The sequence below is a fragment of the Crotalus tigris genome, unplaced genomic scaffold, assembly GCF_016545835.1.
Source record: "Crotalus tigris isolate CLP2741 ecotype Arizona unplaced genomic scaffold, ASM1654583v1 scf7180000020104.566533, whole genome shotgun sequence".
Lineage (NCBI taxonomy): Eukaryota > Metazoa > Chordata > Lepidosauria > Squamata > Viperidae > Crotalus > Crotalus tigris.
In genome coordinates this window covers 129,048-150,093 of record NW_024097859.1, presented here as the reverse complement: position 1 = coordinate 150,093, position 21,046 = coordinate 129,048, and the positions used below count along the sequence as shown (strand labels likewise).

Here is a 21,046-nt window from a genome sequence, read left to right as displayed (position 1 = left end):
TCTGTGGCCCGCACTCAAAACAAAGCATATATCTACCCATACACATACATAACACACATATACACATGCTATACACACACACACACACACACACACACACACACACACCTATATCCATACACACACATACATATAAATACTAATCATTGTCCATTTTGAATAGGTAGCAGAAAGAGGAAACTTGAAAGACATAAAATTAACAATAATTAAATATTCTTTAAATACAGCATTAACCTTGTGAACTCTCAAGCTTCCTCCTTCCGTTATATATTCAAGATATTTAATATTTATTTGTTGTGTATATGTAGGTATGTGGGTGTATACATATGTTGTACATAGTATGTTTAGATGTGTGTCATGTATGTGTTTCACTTTGAGAGTGGGCAACTAAGGTACAGTATGTGCCGTTGTGCCCACAGTAAAAAAATGACAATAAAGCTTATCTTATCTTATCTTATCTTATCTTATTATTGAACATCATTATGTTTTTAAATTTAAAACAGAAATCTCCAAACTTGGCAACTTTAAGACTAGCAGACCTCAACTCCCAGAATTCCCCAATGCTGGCTGGGGAATTCTGGGAGTTGAAGTCTGCTAGTTTTAAAAGCTGCCAAATCCCTGATTTAAAACAAATGAAGACCCCCATGTGTTAAAAAGCCCCCCCCCGGTTGACAATAGAAATCAGGAGTCTGGTAGCCCCATTCCACCTAGTATAGGTAGTCCTCAATTTACGCCCAGATGTTGGAACCAGAACACCTGTCACTAAGCGAGGTAGTTGTTGCGGTGAGTCCCACCCAATTTGACGACCTCTTTTGCTGTGTTCATTAAGCAAATCACCATAGTTGTTAAGTGAATTACATGGTTATTAAGCGAGGCCAGCTTCCCCATTGACTTTGCCGGTGGTCAAAACACCGAAATTTTGATCATGCGACCGTGGGAATCCTGCAATGGTCGTAAGTGCGACCAGTTGTAAGTGACATTGTCCAGTGCCGTTGCAGCTTTGAACGGTCACTAAATGAACGGCTGTAAGTCGGGGACCGCTTGTAGATTTTATTTTGGCGCTGAAGTTTCCGTGAACTGCGGATTCCTGATCTTTTTCACTGTTGAGCAGAGGTGGGGGGCAATGGCCCCTGGAGGACTTGTGGACTTCCAACTCCCAGAATTCCTGAGCCAGCCAACATGGCTGGCTCAGGAATTCTGGGAGTTGAAGTCCACAAGTCCTCAAGAAGCCATCGTTCCCCACCTCTGCTCGGCAAAGCAACACGACTCTCGTCTTGCAAGTTCTTGCAGAGATACACCCTGCCTGTTTTCCCCTGAATAATTGGGAGTGGGGAAAACGAGACCCCCATCCATGCCAAAAGCAAGCAACAAGGAAAAGAATCTCCTTGTAGCGAGACGGGGGGGCAACAAATTTAATAAATAATAGAAAATAAGAATGAAAAATACTCCTTGCCTTCCTCCTCTGGCTTAGATTACCAGCACCTGCGTCCTCAGAGCGTGCACCAGCGGGCCGTGCTGGCCGTCGACCACTTCTGCTGGCGGGTGGGGGCGGACTCGCACATCCAGCGGGCCCCCCACCCCCCAAACATGCACGTCTGGGGAGAAGCATTTATCCTGGACTCCTTCAACCTGCAGGTGGGCCGCGAGGCAGGTGGAGGGGTGAGGCTGGTGTGGGTTAGCCCAGTGGTCCTCAACCTTCCTGGCTTTGGGAACTGGCGGGGGGGGGGGGAGTGGAAATGGCTCCGTGTGAGCGGTAGGCGCTTGCATGCACAGATCGATTGGGCACTCGCAGGCACGCGTGAAGCTCCCTTTGGGGTGTTGGTTTGATCTCCGAGCTTGTTGACTCGGTTGCAAACATTTTGTCAAGCAAGGTTCTACATTTAGGCAAGAAAAACCAAATGCACAGGTATAGTAGAGGGGGTACCTTGCTCAATAGTAGTAACTGTGAGAGGGACCTTGGAGTCCTAGTGGACCATCCCTTAAATAGGAGCCAGCCGTGGGCTGCAGCTGCCAAAAAGGCCAACACAGTGCTAGGCTGCATTAACAGGGATAGAATCAAGATCACGGGAAGTGTTAATACCACTTTACAAGGCCTTGGTAAGGCCACACTTGGAATACGGCATCTAGTTTTGGTCACCACAATGTCAAAAAGATGTGGAGACTCTGGAAAGAATGCGGAGAAGAGCAACAAAGAGGATTAGGGGACTGGAGGCTAAAACATATAAGGAACGGTTGCTAGAATTGGGTATGTCTAGTTTAAGGAAGAGAAGGACGAGGGGGGACATGATAGCAGCGTTCCAGTATCTCAGGGGCTGCCCCAAAGAAGAGGGAGTCAAGCTATGCTCCAAAGCGCCTGAAGGCAGGACAAGAAGCAACGGATGGAAACTCATCAAGGAGAGAAGCAACCTGGAATATAAGGAGAAACTTCTTGACAGTTAGAACCATTAACCAATGGAACAACCTGCCTCCAGAAGTGGTGAATGCTCCAACACTGGAAGTTTTTAAGAAGAAACTGGACAGCCATTTGTCCGAAATGGTATAGGGTTTCCTGCCTGAGCAGGGGGTTGGACTAGATGACCTCCAAGGTCCCTTCCAACTTTATTATTATTAATATAATATTATTATTTTTCAAGAAGACATTGTCAGTGCCCTTCGAATTGTGCTCGTCTGTCAGAGCACTGGCCTTTAAATACCTTTTTGTGGGATCCAAATTGGTAAGAATGTTGTTTGTTCAGGTGTTGTTGAGTCATGGGCCGTTTGATTGTCTGGCGGTTCCAAAGAAACAACATTTGTACCAATTTGCATCCCACAGAAGGGTATTTAAAGGCCAGTGCTCTGACAGACGAGCACAATTCGAAGCGCACCAGCAACGTCGCCGCGAATGGAGGCTAAACGTTGGCAACCAAGCTCGGAGATCAAAACAACAGCCCAACTACCACTTGAGCTACTAATATTCGAACACATTTTGAAGCTCCATTTGCGCGAATACCCCTCAACGGCGCAAACAGAGCTGCACACCGCACACACACAGCTCACACGCTGCTTGCGTGGCCTGGTTTTGAACCAGTACCAGTCCACGGCCCAGGGATTAGGGACCCCCGGATTATCCAGTCTGAGTGATGGGAGGGAAGGTCTGCATGGAGAGGGGAGGATTCTGGCTTTGAATCTCTGTCTGAGACCCCGGCCGTCAGCTGCCTCTTGGCCAACCCCAGGGCTGCTCCAGACGTTGTCGCCCTCTTCTCGTTCCCCAGGGCAGCTATAACCAGCCGCTGGGAACCTCCAGCACCCACGCGGACACCCTCTTCCTGGACTGCACCCTGTGTGGGCTGCAGCTGGAGTCCTCGGACGCCTGCGCCGACTGCCTCTCCCGGTTCCTGCTGCTCTTGCGGCCTGAGGACCCCAGCCCCCAGGACCGCCTGGAGGAGCTGCCCCCCACCCTGGGGGAAGAATTCGGGGTGCTTTGGAAAGTGGATCTGAAGGTGGAGGACGTGAACCTTTTCACTCTGTCCAGCTTGGCAGGTGAGCCCAGGGGGAGGGGGGCGGTCTTAGATGAATGAGGGGAGGGGTCTTTTGGGCCTTGGGGACCCGCAGAGGGAAGACCCTCCCCCTTTGCTTGGGGGGCTGAGAGAAGGACTGGCCTTTCTTGGCTCCAGAAATGATTTGGGGGACACTTAAGAGAGTTTATTTATCTCACTTGGGGACGGTCTGCCTCCCTTTGATGGCCCCACTGCATTTCATTCTCTTATTTGTTTCTTATAGAATATAAAAATATCTTTATATTTTGCAATAAGGGCAAAATATCTGTGGCGAATACATTTTTAAAGGCCCCCCTCATTTTTATATTTTATTTATTGTATTAAATAAAATGTTAAATTTCTACACTACCCATCTCCCTTTCAGGCCATTTGGGACACTTTAAAACGGCCATAAATAATAGAATAAAACAGTTACGGGCAGTCCTCAATTTACAACCGTTCATTTAGCGACCGTATGACGTTACAGCAGCACCAAAAAAAAGGACTTACGACCAGTTTTCACACTTTACGACCATTGTAGCATCCCCAGGATCAGGCGATCGGAATGCAGATATTTGGCAAGTGACTCATATTTATGACGGCCGCAGAGTCCCCGCGGGGGGTCACGCGATCCCCTTTTGCGACCTTTTGGCAAGCAGAGTGAAGCCAAATTCATTTAACAACCGCGTGACTAATTTAACGGCAACAATTATTCCCTTAAGAACTGTGGCAAGGAAGGTGGTAAAGTGTTGCAAAATTCACTTAACACACATCTCACTTAGCAGCCAAAATTTTGGGGCGGTCGTAAGTCAAAACCTACTTGTACAGGATTCAAAACATTAAAACCTTGGGCATTGACAGATAAAACATTAAAATTAACATGATAAAGTGGACAAAAGGAGCCACGCCTAGACGTGCAAGAGGCAGAATCAGCTCTTGTTCCATCAGCCTCCTCCACAAGGGGGCGCTCCCATCGGGTCCCCAAAAATCAGGGGATGCAGGCAGTTCAGCTGAATCATCATCATCATCATCCTCATCATCAAAACAAAACAGGTAGTCCTTGGCTTATGACCCACAATTGTCCAAAACTGTTGTTAAGTGAGGCATTTGTTAAGTGAGTTTGGCCTCATTTTACGACCTTGCCAACGTTGTTAAGTGAGCGACGGCGGTTGTTGAGTTAATAACACCGTCGTTAAGTGAGTCTGCCTTCCTTAGCGGCTTTGCTTGTCGGAGGGCCGCTAAAGCTGATCACGTGACCGGAGGGCCCGGCCACCGTCGTAAACGTGAGTCCTGTTGCCAAGCGTCCGAATTTTGATCAGGCGACCCCGGGGACGCTGCTAAGGTCGTATGTGTGAAAAACGGCCACAAGTCATCTTTTTCAGGGCCGTTGTAACTTCGAATAGTCACCAAGCGGATTGTGGTAAACCGAGGACTGCCTGTATTCAGTAGAGGCTGTCGGTCGTCTGGGGGAGTCCCTGCCAGAGGCCAAATGGCTGCCCCCCCATGTTATGTGGGCTCCTTTCAGCCCCACTAAGTCGGTGGCCGTCTCCGTGTGGGACAGCAGCACAATCACAACTGCGTGGAGGAGCCGCGTCTTCCTGCGGTGAGTTTTCCTCCGGGGACAGCGAGTGGCCACCCTCCCTGCTGCTGCGGAGACATGAGTTCAAGGACGGGGATGGATGGGCTTTGTAGTACTTTGGGCCCGGAGGTGGACAGTGGTGTCTGGGCCACACTGAGGGTCTTTCTCTCTCTCTCTCTCTCTCCCTCACCCCAGGGGCCACAGAGCTTCGGGTGGACACCCTGACCACGCTGGGCAGTGCCGAGAGCTGCACCATCAGCATCCAGGGGGTGGCGCTGTCCCTGGTGAAGAGCCTGGCGGAGAAGATGCAGCCTTGCTGCAAGGCCCCCACCATCCCCAGCCCCGTGGCCGGCCTGGCCACCCTCTCCCTCACCTACCGCAGCAGCATCCGCTCACTGGAGGTGCCCCTCCCCCTGCCCCAATTGCTTTGCCAAGGGTCTAGGACAGCTCGCCACTACTGACTCGCCGTGGCACAAACGTTATGCTAATGTGGAAGAAAAGGTGGAGTAGAACCGTTAGAGCAGTGTTTCTCAACCTTGACAATTTTAAGGCATATGGACTTCAATTCCCAGAATTCCACAGCCAGCAATGCTGGCTGTGGAATTCTGGGAGTTGAAGTCCACATGCCTTAAAATTGTCAAGGTTGAGAAACACTGCGTTAGAGAAAAGACGCCAAAGGAGGGACGTGAATGACAAAAATTAAAATATCATTTTAAATCAGTGGTTCTCAACCTTTTTAATGCCGCGACGCCCCAACCGGTCGTAAGTCGAGGACTACTCAACCGGTCATAAGTCGAAGACTACTCAACTGGTGCAGCACCGTTTGCAGAATGGGGCTTTTGGCGGGCTCAGCAGGGCAGAGACAGCCTGGACAATTCCTATTGGCTTTTGAAAGCCAATAGAATTGGACTCTATTCAAGAGAGTCTGTTCTATTGGCTTTCAAAAGCCAATAGAATAAAAGGGAGTAGCACAGCTAAGGAAAAGGGGGAAAAAAATGGCGGACTGCGTTGTTTGGCGACCCCCGTGAAATGGTCGTTCGACCCCAAATGGGGTCCCGACCCACAGGTTGAGAACCACTGCTCTAAATAATTAATTTGAATTGCTACGCAGCAAGTTGGCTGTGGAAAGTCGTCCCATTCCACTTCATTCAGCCCCCCCCCAAATCCCATCTGGTGTTCTCCCCAATAAAAAGGCCCCCTCCGGAGAATCCAGGACAAACTATCCTGGCCTCGGAGTTCAGAGGTACCCTTGCCCACTTCCTGGGCGCTTCTCCAGCCTTGCTGGGCATAGTGGCTTTCTACCCTCTCCCTACCCCTTTTGGTACCTTAGGAGCAGGCTAGAAAAAATGGGGGGGGATGAGTGGGGCTGGGCAGATAGACTTGATAGATAACTCAAAAGAAAAGATCTTATAATAAACAAAAATATATTTATTAGAAAGATTACTTGCATTCAGGCTGTGGTTGATACTCCTGGAAAATACATCTTTTGTCCATTTCTTTAGACCGTCTCTTTAGGTAAAAGAATGATGCTCTTCCATACCATCTTTATAACGGCTCAGGCTTATTGTGTGACCTTCCACGGCCCATGCTTCTTACAGACAAAGAGATTCCCATGTGGCTTGTGTCCAGGAAGTCTCCCAATGACCCTTAAAAACTCCTCCTACTGACCCTTTAAGATACCTAGCATTTAACCCAATAACTGCCAGATATTCTAACACACTGATACCTGCTCTCTAGTTAGGGCTACATAGAGCTATATGGTCCAGAATACTACCCCTTTTGGTACCTTGAGCAGGCTAGAAAAAATGGGGGCGGGGATGAGTGGGGCTGGGCAGGTAGACTTGCTTGGGGGTGGGCTCATTGTCCAACCTGTCCTTTTCCAGGTGCAATGTGGAGATAGCCTGACCCTGCTCTGGAGCCCAGCCACCCACATGTATCTGTTCGAACACCTCTTGGCTACCCGACGCTGCTACGAGACGCTGCAGAGCTTGCTGTCGCCCCCAAAACGTGCCTCCGCTGCCCTTCCCCAGCAGGGCCCCGAAGACCGGATCCCTGCCCAGGATGGGGCCCCCTTCCCCGAGGGCCCGGCCCCCAGGAGGCAGCTGGGGCTGACCTTGGAGTTCAGCTCTCTGAAGTTGACCGCTTTCGTGTCGGAGAAATGTTACTTGAGCCTGGCGGCCGAGCGGCTTTTACTCAACCGACACGGCACGTCCGTCCACGCCTACTGCCCCGGACTGGTGGCCGGCTTTGACGGCAACAGCATTCTGGTCTTGAAGGAGGTGGAGCTGCAGGCCCTGCCAGAGCTGGAGGAGATGATCCTGCACCGTGGCCCCTTCCCCACCCTCTGCACTTTGCGTAACCGCGTCTGGGCCCTGTCCTGCGCCGCCGTGGCAGTGGAGTTCCCATACCAGTACGACTTCTCGGCTACGTTGGACGAGGCGCTGGGCGTGCAGAAGTGGCTGAAGGGACTCCACGGGCGGAAGGCCGACAGCGGGGCCCCGGCCCAGCCCTTGCCACCCGACCTGCTGCTCAAGGTCCAGCACTTCTCTTGGGTCTTCCTGGACGACGTCTTTGAGGTGAAGCTGCGCGACAACTACGAGCTGATGAAGGACGAGAGCAAGGAGAGCGCCAAGCGTCTGCAGTTGCTGGACGCCAAGGTGGCTGCCCTGCGCAAGCAGCACGGGGAGCTGCTGCCTGCCCGGAAGATTGAGGAGCTGTACGCCTCCCTGGAGAAGAAGAACATCGAGATCTACCTGCAGCGCTCCCACCGGCTCTACGCCAACACGCCCATGCGCAAGGCCCTCATCACCTGGACCATGTCCAGCCTGGAGCTGGTGGCGCTGGCCGACGAGTCGGTCTCTGGAGCCGAGCGGGTGCTGCAGCAGATCCGGGACATGGATGCTGCCAGCCCCTTCCCCCCCGAGGGCCTGGACCTCCTCACCTACTGGTGCCGCATGGTCAAGGGCAGCGTCAAGACCTTCTTCGGTGAGTGCGCGGCTATGGGACACCCGGTCTGTGAACCTCCGTGCCCTGAACAACACGGCAATTCGATGTTCCGTTTGTTGTTCAGTCGCTGAGCTGCGTCTGAGTCTTTATGGTCCCGTGGAGTACAGGCAGCCCTCAGCTTAACAACGGTTCATTTAGCGACCATTCAAATTTACGACGGCACTGTAATGACCGTTTTTCACACTTACGACCGTTGCAGCTTCCCCGCGGTCACGTGATCAGAATTCAGGCGTTTGGCAACTGATTCGTATTTACGACAGTCGCACTGCCCTGGGGTCACATGATCCCCTTGGGCGACCTTCCGACAAGCAAAAGTCGATGGAGGGGAAGCCAGATTCACTTAACGACCGTTTTGCTAATGTAACCTGCAGTGATTCACTTAGCAACTCTGGCAAGGAAGGTCATAAAGCATTGCAAAATTCACTTAACACATGTCTCACTTAGCAACATAAATTTTGGGCTCAATTGTGGTCGTACGTTGAGGGCTACCCCTGCAGCACGCCACCCCCACCCCCACCACCCCCCATCCTCCACTCTCCCAGAGTTCGTGCTGTTTGCTTCGATGACCCCGTCTCATCCTTTGGTGTCCCTTTCTCATTTTGTCTCCCCAACATCGTGTGTGTGTGTGTGTGTGTGTGTGTGTGTGTGTGTGTGTGTGTGTGTGTGTGTCTTCCCCAAGGAGTCCTCCCCTCTCAGTTGGGGGCCAAAGTATTTGAGCTTCAGGATCTGTCCTTCCAAACGACACTCAGGATCGGTCTCCTTTAGCATTGAGGGATTGGACGAGTCTTCTCCCACGCACGTTCGATTTAGCGGTGCAGAAGTTTATTTGTCGTACCCCGGATGCTGTAGGAAGTGGGGAAGGTGGGCCCCTGCCCCACAGAGCATAGGGTCTAAGCTTTACTCAGGGAAGGTGGATGCAAGAGTTAACTAGAGCAGACGCCCCCAACCTTTGGGGCACCAGGGACCACCGGTTCCGTGGAGGGCACTTTTTCCGCAGACCGGAGGATGTGTGGTTTCGTGTGCTGCCTGCATCTCGCGGATACGGCTTTGCTTGTTTGTGCGGACCGGTTGCTGGCATGCCGCGGCCCGGTACTGGTCCATGGACCGGAGGTTGGGGACCCCTGAATTAGAAGGCAGCCAAACGTGCCTGGGGGCTATGAAAGGGTGTGTAAAAACAGGCCACGGATGCACCCATGGATCTGGGTGATCGTGAGGGTCTTCTGGTGTCCACTGCTAGCTATTGATGCCTTGATGGAGTCCAAACCTGTCTCTAAATTTGACCATTTTTAAGACTTCAACTCCCAGAATTCCCCAGCCAGGGAAGCAAAAGGAGCTGGCTGGGGAATTCTGGGGATTTGGAGAGAAAAGGACTGAAGGACGCCCTGCCCCTCCCCGTACTGTCCCATCTCTCCCCTTCTCGACGTGGCCTCTTTCCTCTCCCCCCCCCAGTGCGGATCCGGGATTACCCACGCTATTTGTTTGAGATCCGGGACTGGAGACTGTCGGGCCGATTGGCTGGTGCGGAGACCCCTGGACAGCCCTGCTCTCGCCGGAGCCAAAAGCTGGAACTGGGGGCCCCGTGGGGCCCGGTGTCCGTGGAGAGGAACATGCCCCCTTTGAAGTTCTACCACGACTTCTGCTGTAAGTGCCGGTGGGGGGCTGACGTAATCCAGGAGGGCCACAGCCCTCCGCGAAGTGTCCAGACGGCGGGCTGGGGCTAGGATGGGGGTCTCTGCCCCTTTGGGGGGTGGGGGAGAGGTGCCCCCCCCATTGCCTTCTTCTGATGCCCCTCATGGCCCCCTGTGTCGCAGCTGAGGTCTACCAGTTTACCATCGTGTGGGGGCCCTGCTGGGACCCGGCCTGGACCCTGATCGGCCAGGCCATCGACCTGCTCACCAAGCCTTCGGAAGACCCCAGCCCGCCCCTGCCCTGGTGGGACAAGAGCCGCCTCCTTCTGCACGGCGACTGGCACATGGATATCGAGCAGGCCAGCCTCCACCAGGTGGCCACGGAGGTGAGGCAGCCGCCACGGGGATACGGGCGGGCGGGGGGTCAGCCTCTCGGCCGGCCTCCCTTCCAGCCTCGGTTTCTTCTGCAGGACCCCTACAACACCACGGAGAACCTGCACTGGGAGTGGAGCCACCTGGCCTTCCACTGGCGGCCGGGCCAGTTCGTCTTCAAGGGGAACCTGGACGTCAACGTCCGGACGGCGTCCAAGTGGGTGGCCCTCCGTCTGGGGGAGGGGCCGGCAGGCGCTCTGGAATGAAATGGGCCGAACAGACAATTTTAAAAAAATCGATGAAATTTCCAAAGGAATGTTTTTCTAAACGAGCAAATACTTTTTTCTAGATAAATACATGCATAAATGGTTGTCAATAAGTATTTTTTACTTACCAATTTTTTTTTTCCTAAACAAACATTCTTCCCAGATAAAGGAAAGAAATTACTAAATGAATGTTCTAAATCAGTGGTTCTCAACCTGTGGGTCGGGATCCCATTTGGGGTCGAACGACCATTTCACAGGGGTCGCCAAACAAGGCTATCCGCCATTTTTTCCCCCTTTTCTTTGGCCACACCCCTGGCACCCGGTGATGTATAAGTGGTTGGGGGGTCACCACAACATGGGAAACTGTATTATGGGGTCGCGGCATTAGAAAGGTTGAGAACCACTGTTCTAAATGTAAAAGAGAAATGTTCTAAGCAAATGTATAAGTCACATTTTGGAGGAAAGGAAAGGAAGGAAAGAATGAGAAAGAATGGGTGGATGGAAGGATGGAAAGAAGAAGAGAGGGAGGGAGGGAGAGAAAAGCAGGAAAGTAGGAGGGAAGGAATATATTTGATAAGGAAGGGTGGGAGGAAGGAAGGAAGGAAGGAAGGAAAAAAGGGAGGAAGGAATATAAGGAAGGAAGGGTAGGAGGAAGGAAGGGAAAAGAAGAAAAAAGGAGGGAGGGAGGAATGAAGGAATATAAGGAAGGAAGGAAAGGGAGGGAGGAAGGAAGGAAGGAAGGGAGGACAATAAGGAAGGAAAGGTGGGAAGAAGGAAGGAAGGAAAGAGACGGAGGGAGGGAGGAAGGAAGGAAAGGTGGGAAGAAGGAAGGAAAGCAGGAAAGGGAGGAAGGAAGGAAAGATGGGAAGAAGAAAGGAAGGGAGGGAGGAAGAAAGGAAAAAGGGAGGGAGGGAGGAAGGAAAGCAGGAAAGGGAGGAAGGAAGGAAGGAAGGAAAGGTGGGAAGAAGGAAGAAAGGAAAGGAAGGGAGGGAGGAAGAAAGGAAAAAGGGAGGGAGGAAGGGAGGAAAGAAGGGAGGGAGGGAGGAAAGAAGGGAGGGAGGGAGGGAGGAAGGAAAGAAGGAAAGGAAGGGTCTCCCTTCTCACCCCCTCCCTGTCTCGGGCAGGTATGACGACTGCTGCTTCCTCCACCTGCCCCAGCTGTGCATGACGCTGGACCTCACCTGGCTGTGCCACGGCAACCCCCACGACCACCACAGCCTGGTGCTGCGCTCGCCCCAGTTCCTGCCCGAGGTGCCCGTGGGGCAGCAGTACGACTCCTACTGGGCCTTCCGCTCGGAGAACCTCAACCTGGCCATCCGCATGGACCTGACCCGGCCGAGCGGGGGTGAGCGGGGGGAGGGGGGCCCAGCCGGCGGGGACGGTGGGGGCTGCCCGGCTTGGGCCTCTGCGCATGGGGGTCCCCCCTCTAAGCCTTCCCGAAGGGGCTTTTCCCCCAAAGGGCAACTGGAGTTTTTGGGGGTTTTTCCTTGAAAACGTTTCCCTTCTCATCCAAGGAGCTTCTTCGGTTCTTCAGGGTTCCTTCCTTTCTCCCTCCCCTTTTCCTCCTCCTTTTTCTTCCTATTTTCCTTGCTTCCTCCATCCTTCTCTTCCTTCCCATTTCCCTTCTTCCATCCTCCCGTCTTCCCTCCCTCCCTCCCTTCCTTCTTTTTTTCGCTTTCTCTCTGTTTCTCTCTCTGTCTCTCTCTCTGAGGAACTGAAGAAGCTTCTGAGATGAGAAGCGAAAGGTTTTCAAGGTAAAAAAACCAAACCAGCCCCAAAAGTCCAGGGCTCCTTTAGGGACATCCGTGAGGCCCGGAGGCTGGAGGTGCTCCACGGAGGGGTGACACGGTCCTTCCTTCCTTCCTTCCTTCCTTCCTTCCTTCCTTCCTTCCTTCCTTCCTTCCTTCCTCCCTCCCTCCCTCCCTCCCTCCCTCCCTCCCTCCCTCCCTCCCTTTCCGTCCTCCCTCCCTCCCTCCCTTCCTTCCTTTCCATCCTCCCTCCCTTCCTTCCTTCCTTCCTTCCTTCCTTTTTTCCTCTCCTTCCTTCCTTCCTTCCTTCCTTCCTTCCTTCCTTCATTCCTTCCTTCCTTTGTTCCTCTCCTTCCTTCCTGCCTCCCTCCCTCCCTTCCTGCCCCCCCCCAGAGGCCAGCCAGCCACGCATCCTGCTCTACAGCAGCACCCTGCGCTGGATGCAGAACTTCTGGGCCACCTGGACCAGCGTCAGCCGCCCCATCTGCCGTGGGAAGCTCTTCGGCAGCCTGAAGCCCAGCAAGAAGAAGCTGGGCCAGCACTACCGCCAGCTCTCCTGCACCGCCTTGGTCCCCAAGCTGCAGGTGGGAAGGGGCGCCCCCCCCAGGGCCCGGGCGGGGTGGGGGTGGGGGGGTGGGCTTGAGTGGAGCGGCCCACGCAGGGCGAAGGCGGGAAGGGCCCCTCCCCGAATTACAAGGCGGTGTGTTTGGACCTTGCTGGGATTCATCTCTGGAATTTCTCTCTCTGCTCCCTTCCTTCTTTCTTTCTTTCTTTCTTTCTTTCTTTCTTTCTTTCTTTCTTTCTTTCTTTCCTTCCTTCCTTCCTTCCTTCCTTCCTTCCTTCCTTCCCTCCCCTCTCTCTTTTCCTCCCTCCCTCTCTTTCTTTCTCTCTCTCTTTCTTTTTTTCTATTTCTTTTTCTTTCTACTTTTCTCTCTTTCCACCTTTCTATCCTTCCTTCTTCCTTCATTTCTTTCTACCTTTCTCTCTTTTTCTTTCTTTCTTTTTTTTTCTTTCTACCTTTCTACCCTTCCTTCTTCCATTTCCTTTCTTTCTTTCTTTCTTAAATGATTTATTTAGAATATTCCTTTATTTATTTAGAAGCCTTATTCAGACATTTTATTTCTTTAGAAAAAATACTTTTTTAAAAAAAAATTGCTTAGAAAAATTTATTTCTTTAGAAAAACGTTTGCTTGGATTAATTTATTCAATTTAGAAAAATGTATTCATTTCTTTATCTAGAAAAATTATACGTTGGAGAACTGTTTAGAGAAACGTATTGGTTTATTTGGAGAATGCGTTTGTTTAGAAAAATTTGTTTGTTTATTTAGGAAACTGTGTGTTTGTTTTAGAAATATTTTTTATTTGCTTGGAAAATTTATTTAGAGAATCTTTACAGCCGCTCAACCCCGTCCCGGTGGCTCTTAAAATCCCCAGCGCAAAGCCCAGTTAGGCCTTGCAGGATTGTGCCTTGAATCTGATGGATTTGCCTTTTCTTCGGTGGGGGGCTGATCTACCCCTCCTCTCCCCACCTCCCAGATCCATTACTGGGCCTCCTTTGCCCAGCAGCGTGGCATCCAGCTGGAGTGCGGCCAGGGCCACGTCTTCACCCGTGGCACGCAGCGGCTGATCCCCCAGGGTGAGTGAAGGTGGCCGGGTGGAGGGCGGGAGGGCCGGGCGTGGCTGCTGGCCAGGCCCCTCCTGGACCCTGACCCAGCTCTCCCCCCCACCACCACTCCTGCCCTGCAGCTGGCACGGTGATGCGTCGCCTGATCTCCGAGTGGAGCATCGTGCAGATGGTGAGTGACCTCAGCCTGGTGAACGTCCACCTGATGGCCTCCCCCAGCGAGGAGGACGTGGACCACCACTTGGACTCCTTGATCAAGAAGACCCACCTGCTCAGCCTCTCCTCCCTCGCTTACCAGCGCCACAGCCTCCGCACGGCCGAGGAGGTAGCGTCTCCCCCCTCCCCCCCGCAAGACACACACAAAACACACAGGCACACACACACACACCGGGCAACCAGCCAGGTCGTGTGAACCGGAGCGATTGGACTCACAAAGCCACGATAAGCCACGGTTTACACCTGCAGTTCGTGCAACGTTGAACTAGCCAGGTCCGGGCATTGGCACGGGGCCCACCATGCGGCCCCTTGCGGAATCAACGGGGACCGAATTTGGAAATCCATGTAGTCCTCGATTTATGACCACAATTGACCCCAAATTTCCGTTGCTAAGTGAGACCCATTTTGGGCCCATTTTACGACCTTTCTCGCCACGGTGGTTGAGCATTGTAAATGGGAAGCAGTTGCCAAGCGTCCGAATTTTGATCGCATGGCCCTGTGGAGGCTTCAGTGGTTGTAAGTGTGGGAAACAGGCCGTAAGTTGCTTTTTTCAGTGCTGCCGTAATTTCAAATGGTCACTAAATGAACTGTTGTAAGTAGAGGACTATCTGTACATGTTTTGGGGACACTGTTGGGGGCTTGTGTTCTGGAATTGGTAGATGGTCAGTGGCAGGTATGAATAACCGTGGCCACTTTAAGACCTGTGTTCAACTCCCAGAATTCTAGGAGTTGAGATCCACAAGTCCACAGGTGGCCAAGGTTGGAGACCTGGCTGATGGATTCTGGGAGTTGAAGTCCACAAGTTTTAAAGGAGCCACGGTTGAAGATTTGGCTGAGGGATTCTGGGAGTCGAAGTCCACAGGTCTTAAAGGGGCCACAGTTTGAGACAGGCTGAGGGATTCTGGGAGTTGAAGTCCACAAGTGGCCAAGATTGGAGACCTGGCTGAGGGATTCTGGGAGTCAAAGTTCACAGGTCTTAAAGGGGCCAAGGTTGTAGGCCTAGCTGAGGGATTCTGGGAGTTGAAGTCCACAGGTCTTAAAGGGGCCACTGTTGGAGACCCCTGCTCTAAAGGTGGGCTCCAAACTGTCAAATGAATTTTCTGGGCGTTTTAGTTTTAAGGCAAGGGGTGGACTCAGCTTCCCTCTTCTGTTCTCAGGAGCTTCTGCTGCGGGACGGGGACGATGTGCTTCACACCCACCAGCTGCACCTGGTGGACCTGCGGGCCTCCTGGACCACCACCAACCGGGACATCGCCTTCGGCCTCTACGACGGCTACAAGAAGGCCGCCGTGCTGAAACGCAACCTGTCCACCGAGGCCCTGAAGGGGCTGAAGATCGGCCCCCAGTTGCCCGCCAAGAAGCCCAGGCGGGGGCCCTCCTCCAGCCCCCAGCCCCCGCTGCGGGTCATCGTGCCGGCCAGCAGCGGGCGGACAGAGCGGAGCCCCTCCGGAGGTGAAGCCGCCCTGGCCCTTCCACCTATGGGGGGAAAGACGCCCCTTGCCATGGGGCTGCTGCTTTTGGGGGTCCTTGTGTGGGATCAGGGGAGAGAGAAGGCCGGCACGCAGCGCAGCCTGGCCAGAGAAAATAGAGTCCAGGTACTTCCCTTCCCTGGAATGGATGTGCATGTGGGGAACTACCCATAGAAGAGAATATTGGGGGCTCAGGGTTGACATGAGGGGTCCCTGGTGTTCTCTGAGCTGGGTGGTTCTCTTGCAGACGTTTCATGACCCAACTGGGTAACATCATCAGGGCTGGAAGAGAAGGGAGGGAGGGGGTCCTTGGTCTTCTCTGAGCTTGGTGGTTTCCTTGCAGACGTTTCATGACCCAACTAGGGAACATCATCAGGGCTGGAAGGGAGGGGGAGGGAGGGAGGGAGGGAGGGAGGGAAGGAAGGAAGGAAGGAAGGAAGGAAGGAAGGAAGGAAGAAGGAAGGAAGGAAGGAAGGAAGGAAGGAAGGAAGGAAGGAAGGGGGTCCCTGGTGTTCTCTGAGCTGGGTGGTTCTCTTGCAGACGTTTCATGACCCAACTAGGGAACATCATCAGGGCTGGAAGGGAGGAGGTTTGGGGAGAAGAGGAGGAGAGTTAGCTTGGTAGTTTTCTTGCAGACATTTTGTGGCCCAACAATGCAACGTCATCTGTGCCAGAACGGAGGGGGGCTTGCTTTCTGTTCATATCCAGAGTCTTGCCAAAAACAGCATCCCAGTCAAGGAACTGCCAAGGAGGACGCCAGACCCCCTCCAGAACTCGCAGGGAAGCTTTATGTAAAGAAGAAAGCAAAGCCTACTCAGAGGATGCTGCTCTCAATCTTCTCTAACCCTGATGACGTTACCTAGTATAATAATGATGATGATGATGATGATGATAATGTTGGAAGGGACCTTGGAGGTCATCCAGTCCAACCCCCTGCTCAGGCAGGAAATCCTATAAAATTTTGGACAAATGGCTGTCCAGTCTCTTCTTAAAAACTTCCAGTGATGGAGCATTCACCGCTTCTGGAGGCAGGTTGTTCCACTGGTTAATTGTTCTCACTGTCAGGAAATTTCTCCTTAGTTCCAGGTTGCTTCTCTCCTTGATGAGTTTCCATCCGTTGCTTCTTGTCCTGCCTTCAGGGGCTTTGAAGAATAGCTTGACTCCCTCTTCTTTGGGGCAGCCCCTGAGATACTGGAAGACTGCTATCATGTCCTCCCTCGTCCTTCTCTTCATTAAACTAGACAGACCCAATTCCAGCAACCGTTCCTTATATGCTTTAGCCTCCAGTCCCCTGATCATCTTTGTTGCTCTTTGTAGAGTCTCAACATCTTTTTTACATCGTGGTGACCAAAACTGGATGCAGTATTCCAAGTGTGGCCTTACCAAGGCCTTGTAAAGTGATATTAATACTTTAATAGTTGGGTCATGAAATGTCTGCAAGAAAACCACCTAGCTCAGAGACAACCAGGGACCCTACAGTCGTTGTTGTCCTCCTCCTCCTCCTCCTCCTTTTGGCAAACCTCCACCCCCTTCTAGCACTGATGATGTAAGCTAGTTGGGTCATGAAACGTCTGCAGGAAAACCACCCAGCTGGGAGAGCATCAGGGACCCCTCTGAGTATGAAGCTGCTTAGAAGAGAAGTCTACAGGAAGGAAATGGGGGGAGGCAGCTAGAATTGGAGGTGGGGGTTTGGGAGGATTCTTCAGGGGAAATTACTCGGGAGCTGGGCTTTAGTGGGCATGGCTCATTTCTAGCTACCGGGTCTGTGTATGTTTTCATGTTTTGGAGGATCAGCTGCTCCCCCCATTTCCCTGATGGTACGGCCGGCCATGCCATACCCATCCTCCTCCTCCTCCTCCTCCCCCCTCCCCTTTTTCCTGCAGGCGCCTCCATGTTGCAGAAGCTGATTGAAGAGACGGACAAGTTCGTGGTTTTCACGGAGGAGGAATCGGGAGTCAGCGAGCAGCTGTGCGGGATCGCAGCCTGCCAGACCGATGACGTCTTCAACCACAACTGCCTGATTGAGCTGGACAACTGCCAGGTCTTGGCTCTTGGCTCCATGCCTTGCCGGGAGGGTGCAGGGGGGGCTGTCCAGCCGTGGCCCCTTTAAGACACAGCTGGGCTGGGGAATGCTGGGAGTTGAAGTCCAGCAGTCTTAAAGCGGCCAGGATGGGACCCTCCTGCGACTGTAAATTGAGCCCCAAAGGTTGGGCCAGTGCATCGTTGCCTTTGTTGAGCGGGCCGCCATTTGTCCGTGCCCGGTTTTATGACCCCTTTTGGGTGTACGTTAAACGAATCACACGATCATTAAGCAAACGCTGGGGTCACATTTTGTACAATGAATGTTCTTTGCCCGAAAGATGCCAGAAACTGGCCAAAAGATAAAAAACGTGGCAAGTGACCCCAGGATGCTGCCAGTGTGCATCAAGTTTATTTAATAACTTCACAATGAGGATGTCGAAAAAACGGACTTAAAACCAGCCTTCTGAAGCCCTCGCAATGCTCCTGCAATCCCGCAGGCAGAATTTGGACATTTGGCAACCGGCCTGTATTTCTGACTGGTCCCCCCCCCATTGCTGCCACCCCCCAGCTGACTTCTAGCATTGCTTGCCCCCCCCACTTCACTGGGCTCACCCCTCCCCAGGTGATACGGGCTCCATCTGTTATTTATTTATTTAGAATATATATACATACTGTATATCCACCTACATTCTCACAGAGACTGTAGGTGGCTTGCAAACAATAAAAACACAGCATGGGGAAAAAAAACAAAATTCAAACTAAAAAACCCAATAAAAATAAAAAGCAATACAGGTAATCCTCGACTTACGACCGCTGTTCAAGCCCAAAATTTCTGTTGTTCAGGGAGAAATTCCTTCAGTGAGTTTTCCCTAATTTTTACGACCTTTCTGGCCACAATTGTGAAGGGAACCCCTGCGGTTGTTAAGTTGGTCACACTGTCGTTAAGCGAATCCAGCTTTCCCCAGGGGCTCTGCTTGCCACAAGGTCGCAAAAGGGGATCAGGTGACCCCCCCCCAGGGGACACAGCAAGGGGTCATCAATACAAACCGGCTGCCCAGCGTCCGAATTTTGATCCCGTGACCGTGGGGGGAGGCTGCAAAGATCACAACTGTGAAAAAGGGTCCGAAGTCCCTTTTTTCAGCGGTGTCGTAACTTGGAACGGTCACTAAGTGAACGGTCGTAAGTGGGGGACTACCTATAAGCCCAGCCCCCCTGCCACGCTAGGCTGAAGCGTCCTGTGGGGAGGGGCTGCCCCACCTCCTCCCGGCCGGCCCCTGGCAATAGCTTCCTCCCGCCTCCCTCTCCCCCCCAGATGGTCCTGCGTGGGGCCGAGACGGAGGGCTGTGTGATCGTCTCGGCCGCGAAGGCCCAGCTGCTCCAGGGCCAGCACCACCCGGCCTGGTACGGGGACACCCTCAAGCAGAAGACCTCATGGACCTGCCTGCTGGACGGCATGCAGTACTTTGCCACCACTGAGAGCAACCCCTCCGAGCGCGAGGACGTCCAGCTGTGGCTGGAGGTAGGGCGGGTGGCTGTCCGGCCGGCCCAGTGGCTCTGCCCCTTGGAGGGGGGGGGCATCTCTGACCCTAGATAAGCCAGGCTGGGCTGCAGCTGCCGAGGGAGGGGGGAGGCTTGAGCATCATCAAATTTGCAGACGACACCAAGCTGACAAGAATAGCCAACACTCCAGAAGACAGGCTTAGGATACAGGAGGATCTGGGCAGACTAGAACACTGGGCGCTATCTAACAAAATGAAATTCAAGGGTGAAAAAAGCAAGGTTCTACATTTAGGCAAGAAAAACCAAATGTACAGGTATAGTATAGAGGGTACCTTGCTCAATAGTAGTAACTGGGAGAGGGATCTCGGAGTCCTAGTGGACCATCCCTTCAATAGGAGCCAGCTGTGTGCTGCAGCTGCCAAAAAGGCCAAAACAGTGCTAGGCTGCATTAACAGAGAGAGAGAATCAAGATCAGGTGAAGTATTAATACCACTTTACAATACCTTGGTAAGGCCACACTTGGAATATTGCATCCAGTTTTGGTCACCACGATGTCAAAAAGATGCTGAGACTCTGGAAAGAGTACAGAGAAGAGAAACAAAGATGATTGGGGGACTGGAAGCTAAAACATATAAGGAATGTTGCTGGAATTGGGTATGTCTAGTTTAATGAAGAGAAGGACGAGGGGGGACATGATAGCGGTCTTCCAGTATCTCAGGGGCTGCCCCAAAGAAGAGGGAGTCAAGCTCTTCTCCAAGGCGCCTGAAGGCAGGATGAGAAGCAACGGATGGAAACTAGTCAAGGAGAGAAGTGACCTAGACATAATTAAACAGTGGAATGGCTTCCCTCTAGAAGCTGTCAGTGCTCCAACACTGGAGCTTTTTGAGAAGAGCGTGGACTTGTCTAAAGGGATGTAGGGTCTCCTGCTTGAGCAGGGGGCTGGACTAGAAGACCTCCAAGGTCCCTTCTGAATTGGGAACTCTTGGCCCACAGAGAGCAGGCTCCATCCTGCACTCCCCCTCCCAGGCTCAGCCTACCTTTACCCCCCCCAATCCCTTGCTGACCAGCTGCCATCTTTTGCCTGCCCCCCCCCCCAGGTCAAGAACATCGAGGAGCACCCCCAGCGCACCCTGGACTCCGTGCAGGAGCTGATGGAGAGCGGGCAAGCCGTGGGTGGCATGGTCAGCACCACCACAGGTCAGCAGCCAGCCTGCTCAGGCCTGGCATGGGGGGAGGGGAGGGTGCCCCGCTGCAGGAGACGGTGGGCCAGCCACGATGCCTCCTGCAGCTGGGATCCTGTCCTTGAAGATGCTCGGGCAGGGAGTGTGCTGGGCACTTGGCCCCAGGCCCAGCTGCTCTCCTTCTGCCCCCCCCCCCCAGATTGGAACCAGCCGCACGAGGTGCAGCCCACGCAGCAGGTCCAGCGCATCATTTCGAGGTGCAGCTGTCGCATGTACTACATCAGCTACAGCCACGACATCAACCCAGACTTGGCCACGCAGATCAAACCGCCGGAGCTACCTGCGAATGCCGAGAAGGACGATCTGCTCAAGAAGCAGGAAGGTGGGCTGCCTCTTCTTTCGTTGCTGAGGGTCTTGGGGGGGGGCTCTCAGTCCATGCCACCTCCCCACCCCTTGCCCCATCCAGCTTCTTTGGTCAGCATAAGGCGAGAAAGATGTGGAGACTCTGGAAAGAGCGCAGAGAAGATGATCAGGGGGTGATTGGCGGTTGAAACCTATAAGGAACGGTGGCTGGAATTGGGTATGTCTAGTCCAGGGGTGGGCAACCTGGGCTCTTTTATGACTGGTGGACTTCAACTCCCAGAATTCCTGAGCCAGCCGTGCTGAGGGGAAAGGGAGAGGTTTCCATGCTGAGCCATGCTGGCGCAGGAATTCTGGGAGTTGAAGTCCACCAGTCATAAAAGGGCCATAGTTCCCCCATGCTGGCTCAGGAATTCTGGGAGTTGAAGTCCATGAGTCATGAAGGGACCATAGTTCCCCTATGCTGGCTGAGGAATTCTGGGAGTTGAAGTCCACCAGTCATAAAAGGTTGCCTACCCCTGGCCTAGTCTAATGAAGAGAAGGATTAAGGGGCACAGAGC

General features: G+C 52.9%; 1 protein-coding gene across 3 annotated transcripts in view; it reads left to right on the top strand.

Moving 5' to 3' along the window:
* The window catches only part of KIAA0100 (KIAA0100 ortholog), a 51,979-nt gene that overhangs the window by 13,849 nt on the left and 17,084 nt on the right, over positions 1-21,046 (top strand). For all 3 annotated transcript variants that reach the window (XM_039365523.1, XM_039365524.1, XM_039365525.1), the window contains 16 exons: positions 1,472-1,635; positions 3,252-3,519; positions 5,290-5,495; positions 6,978-8,079; positions 9,550-9,741; positions 9,912-10,114; positions 10,199-10,317; positions 11,491-11,711; positions 12,508-12,698; positions 13,651-13,750; positions 13,861-14,063; positions 15,112-15,406; positions 17,307-17,464; positions 18,758-18,964; positions 20,043-20,142; positions 20,326-20,508. In XM_039365523.1, coding sequence (XP_039221457.1) covers positions 1,472-1,635; positions 3,252-3,519; positions 5,290-5,495; positions 6,978-8,079; positions 9,550-9,741; positions 9,912-10,114; positions 10,199-10,317; positions 11,491-11,711; positions 12,508-12,698; positions 13,651-13,750; positions 13,861-14,063; positions 15,112-15,406; positions 17,307-17,464; positions 18,758-18,964; positions 20,043-20,142; positions 20,326-20,508 — 3,912 coding nt within the window. The remainder of the gene's footprint in view (positions 1-1,471; positions 1,636-3,251; positions 3,520-5,289; positions 5,496-6,977; positions 8,080-9,549; positions 9,742-9,911; positions 10,115-10,198; positions 10,318-11,490; positions 11,712-12,507; positions 12,699-13,650; positions 13,751-13,860; positions 14,064-15,111; positions 15,407-17,306; positions 17,465-18,757; positions 18,965-20,042; positions 20,143-20,325; positions 20,509-21,046) is intronic.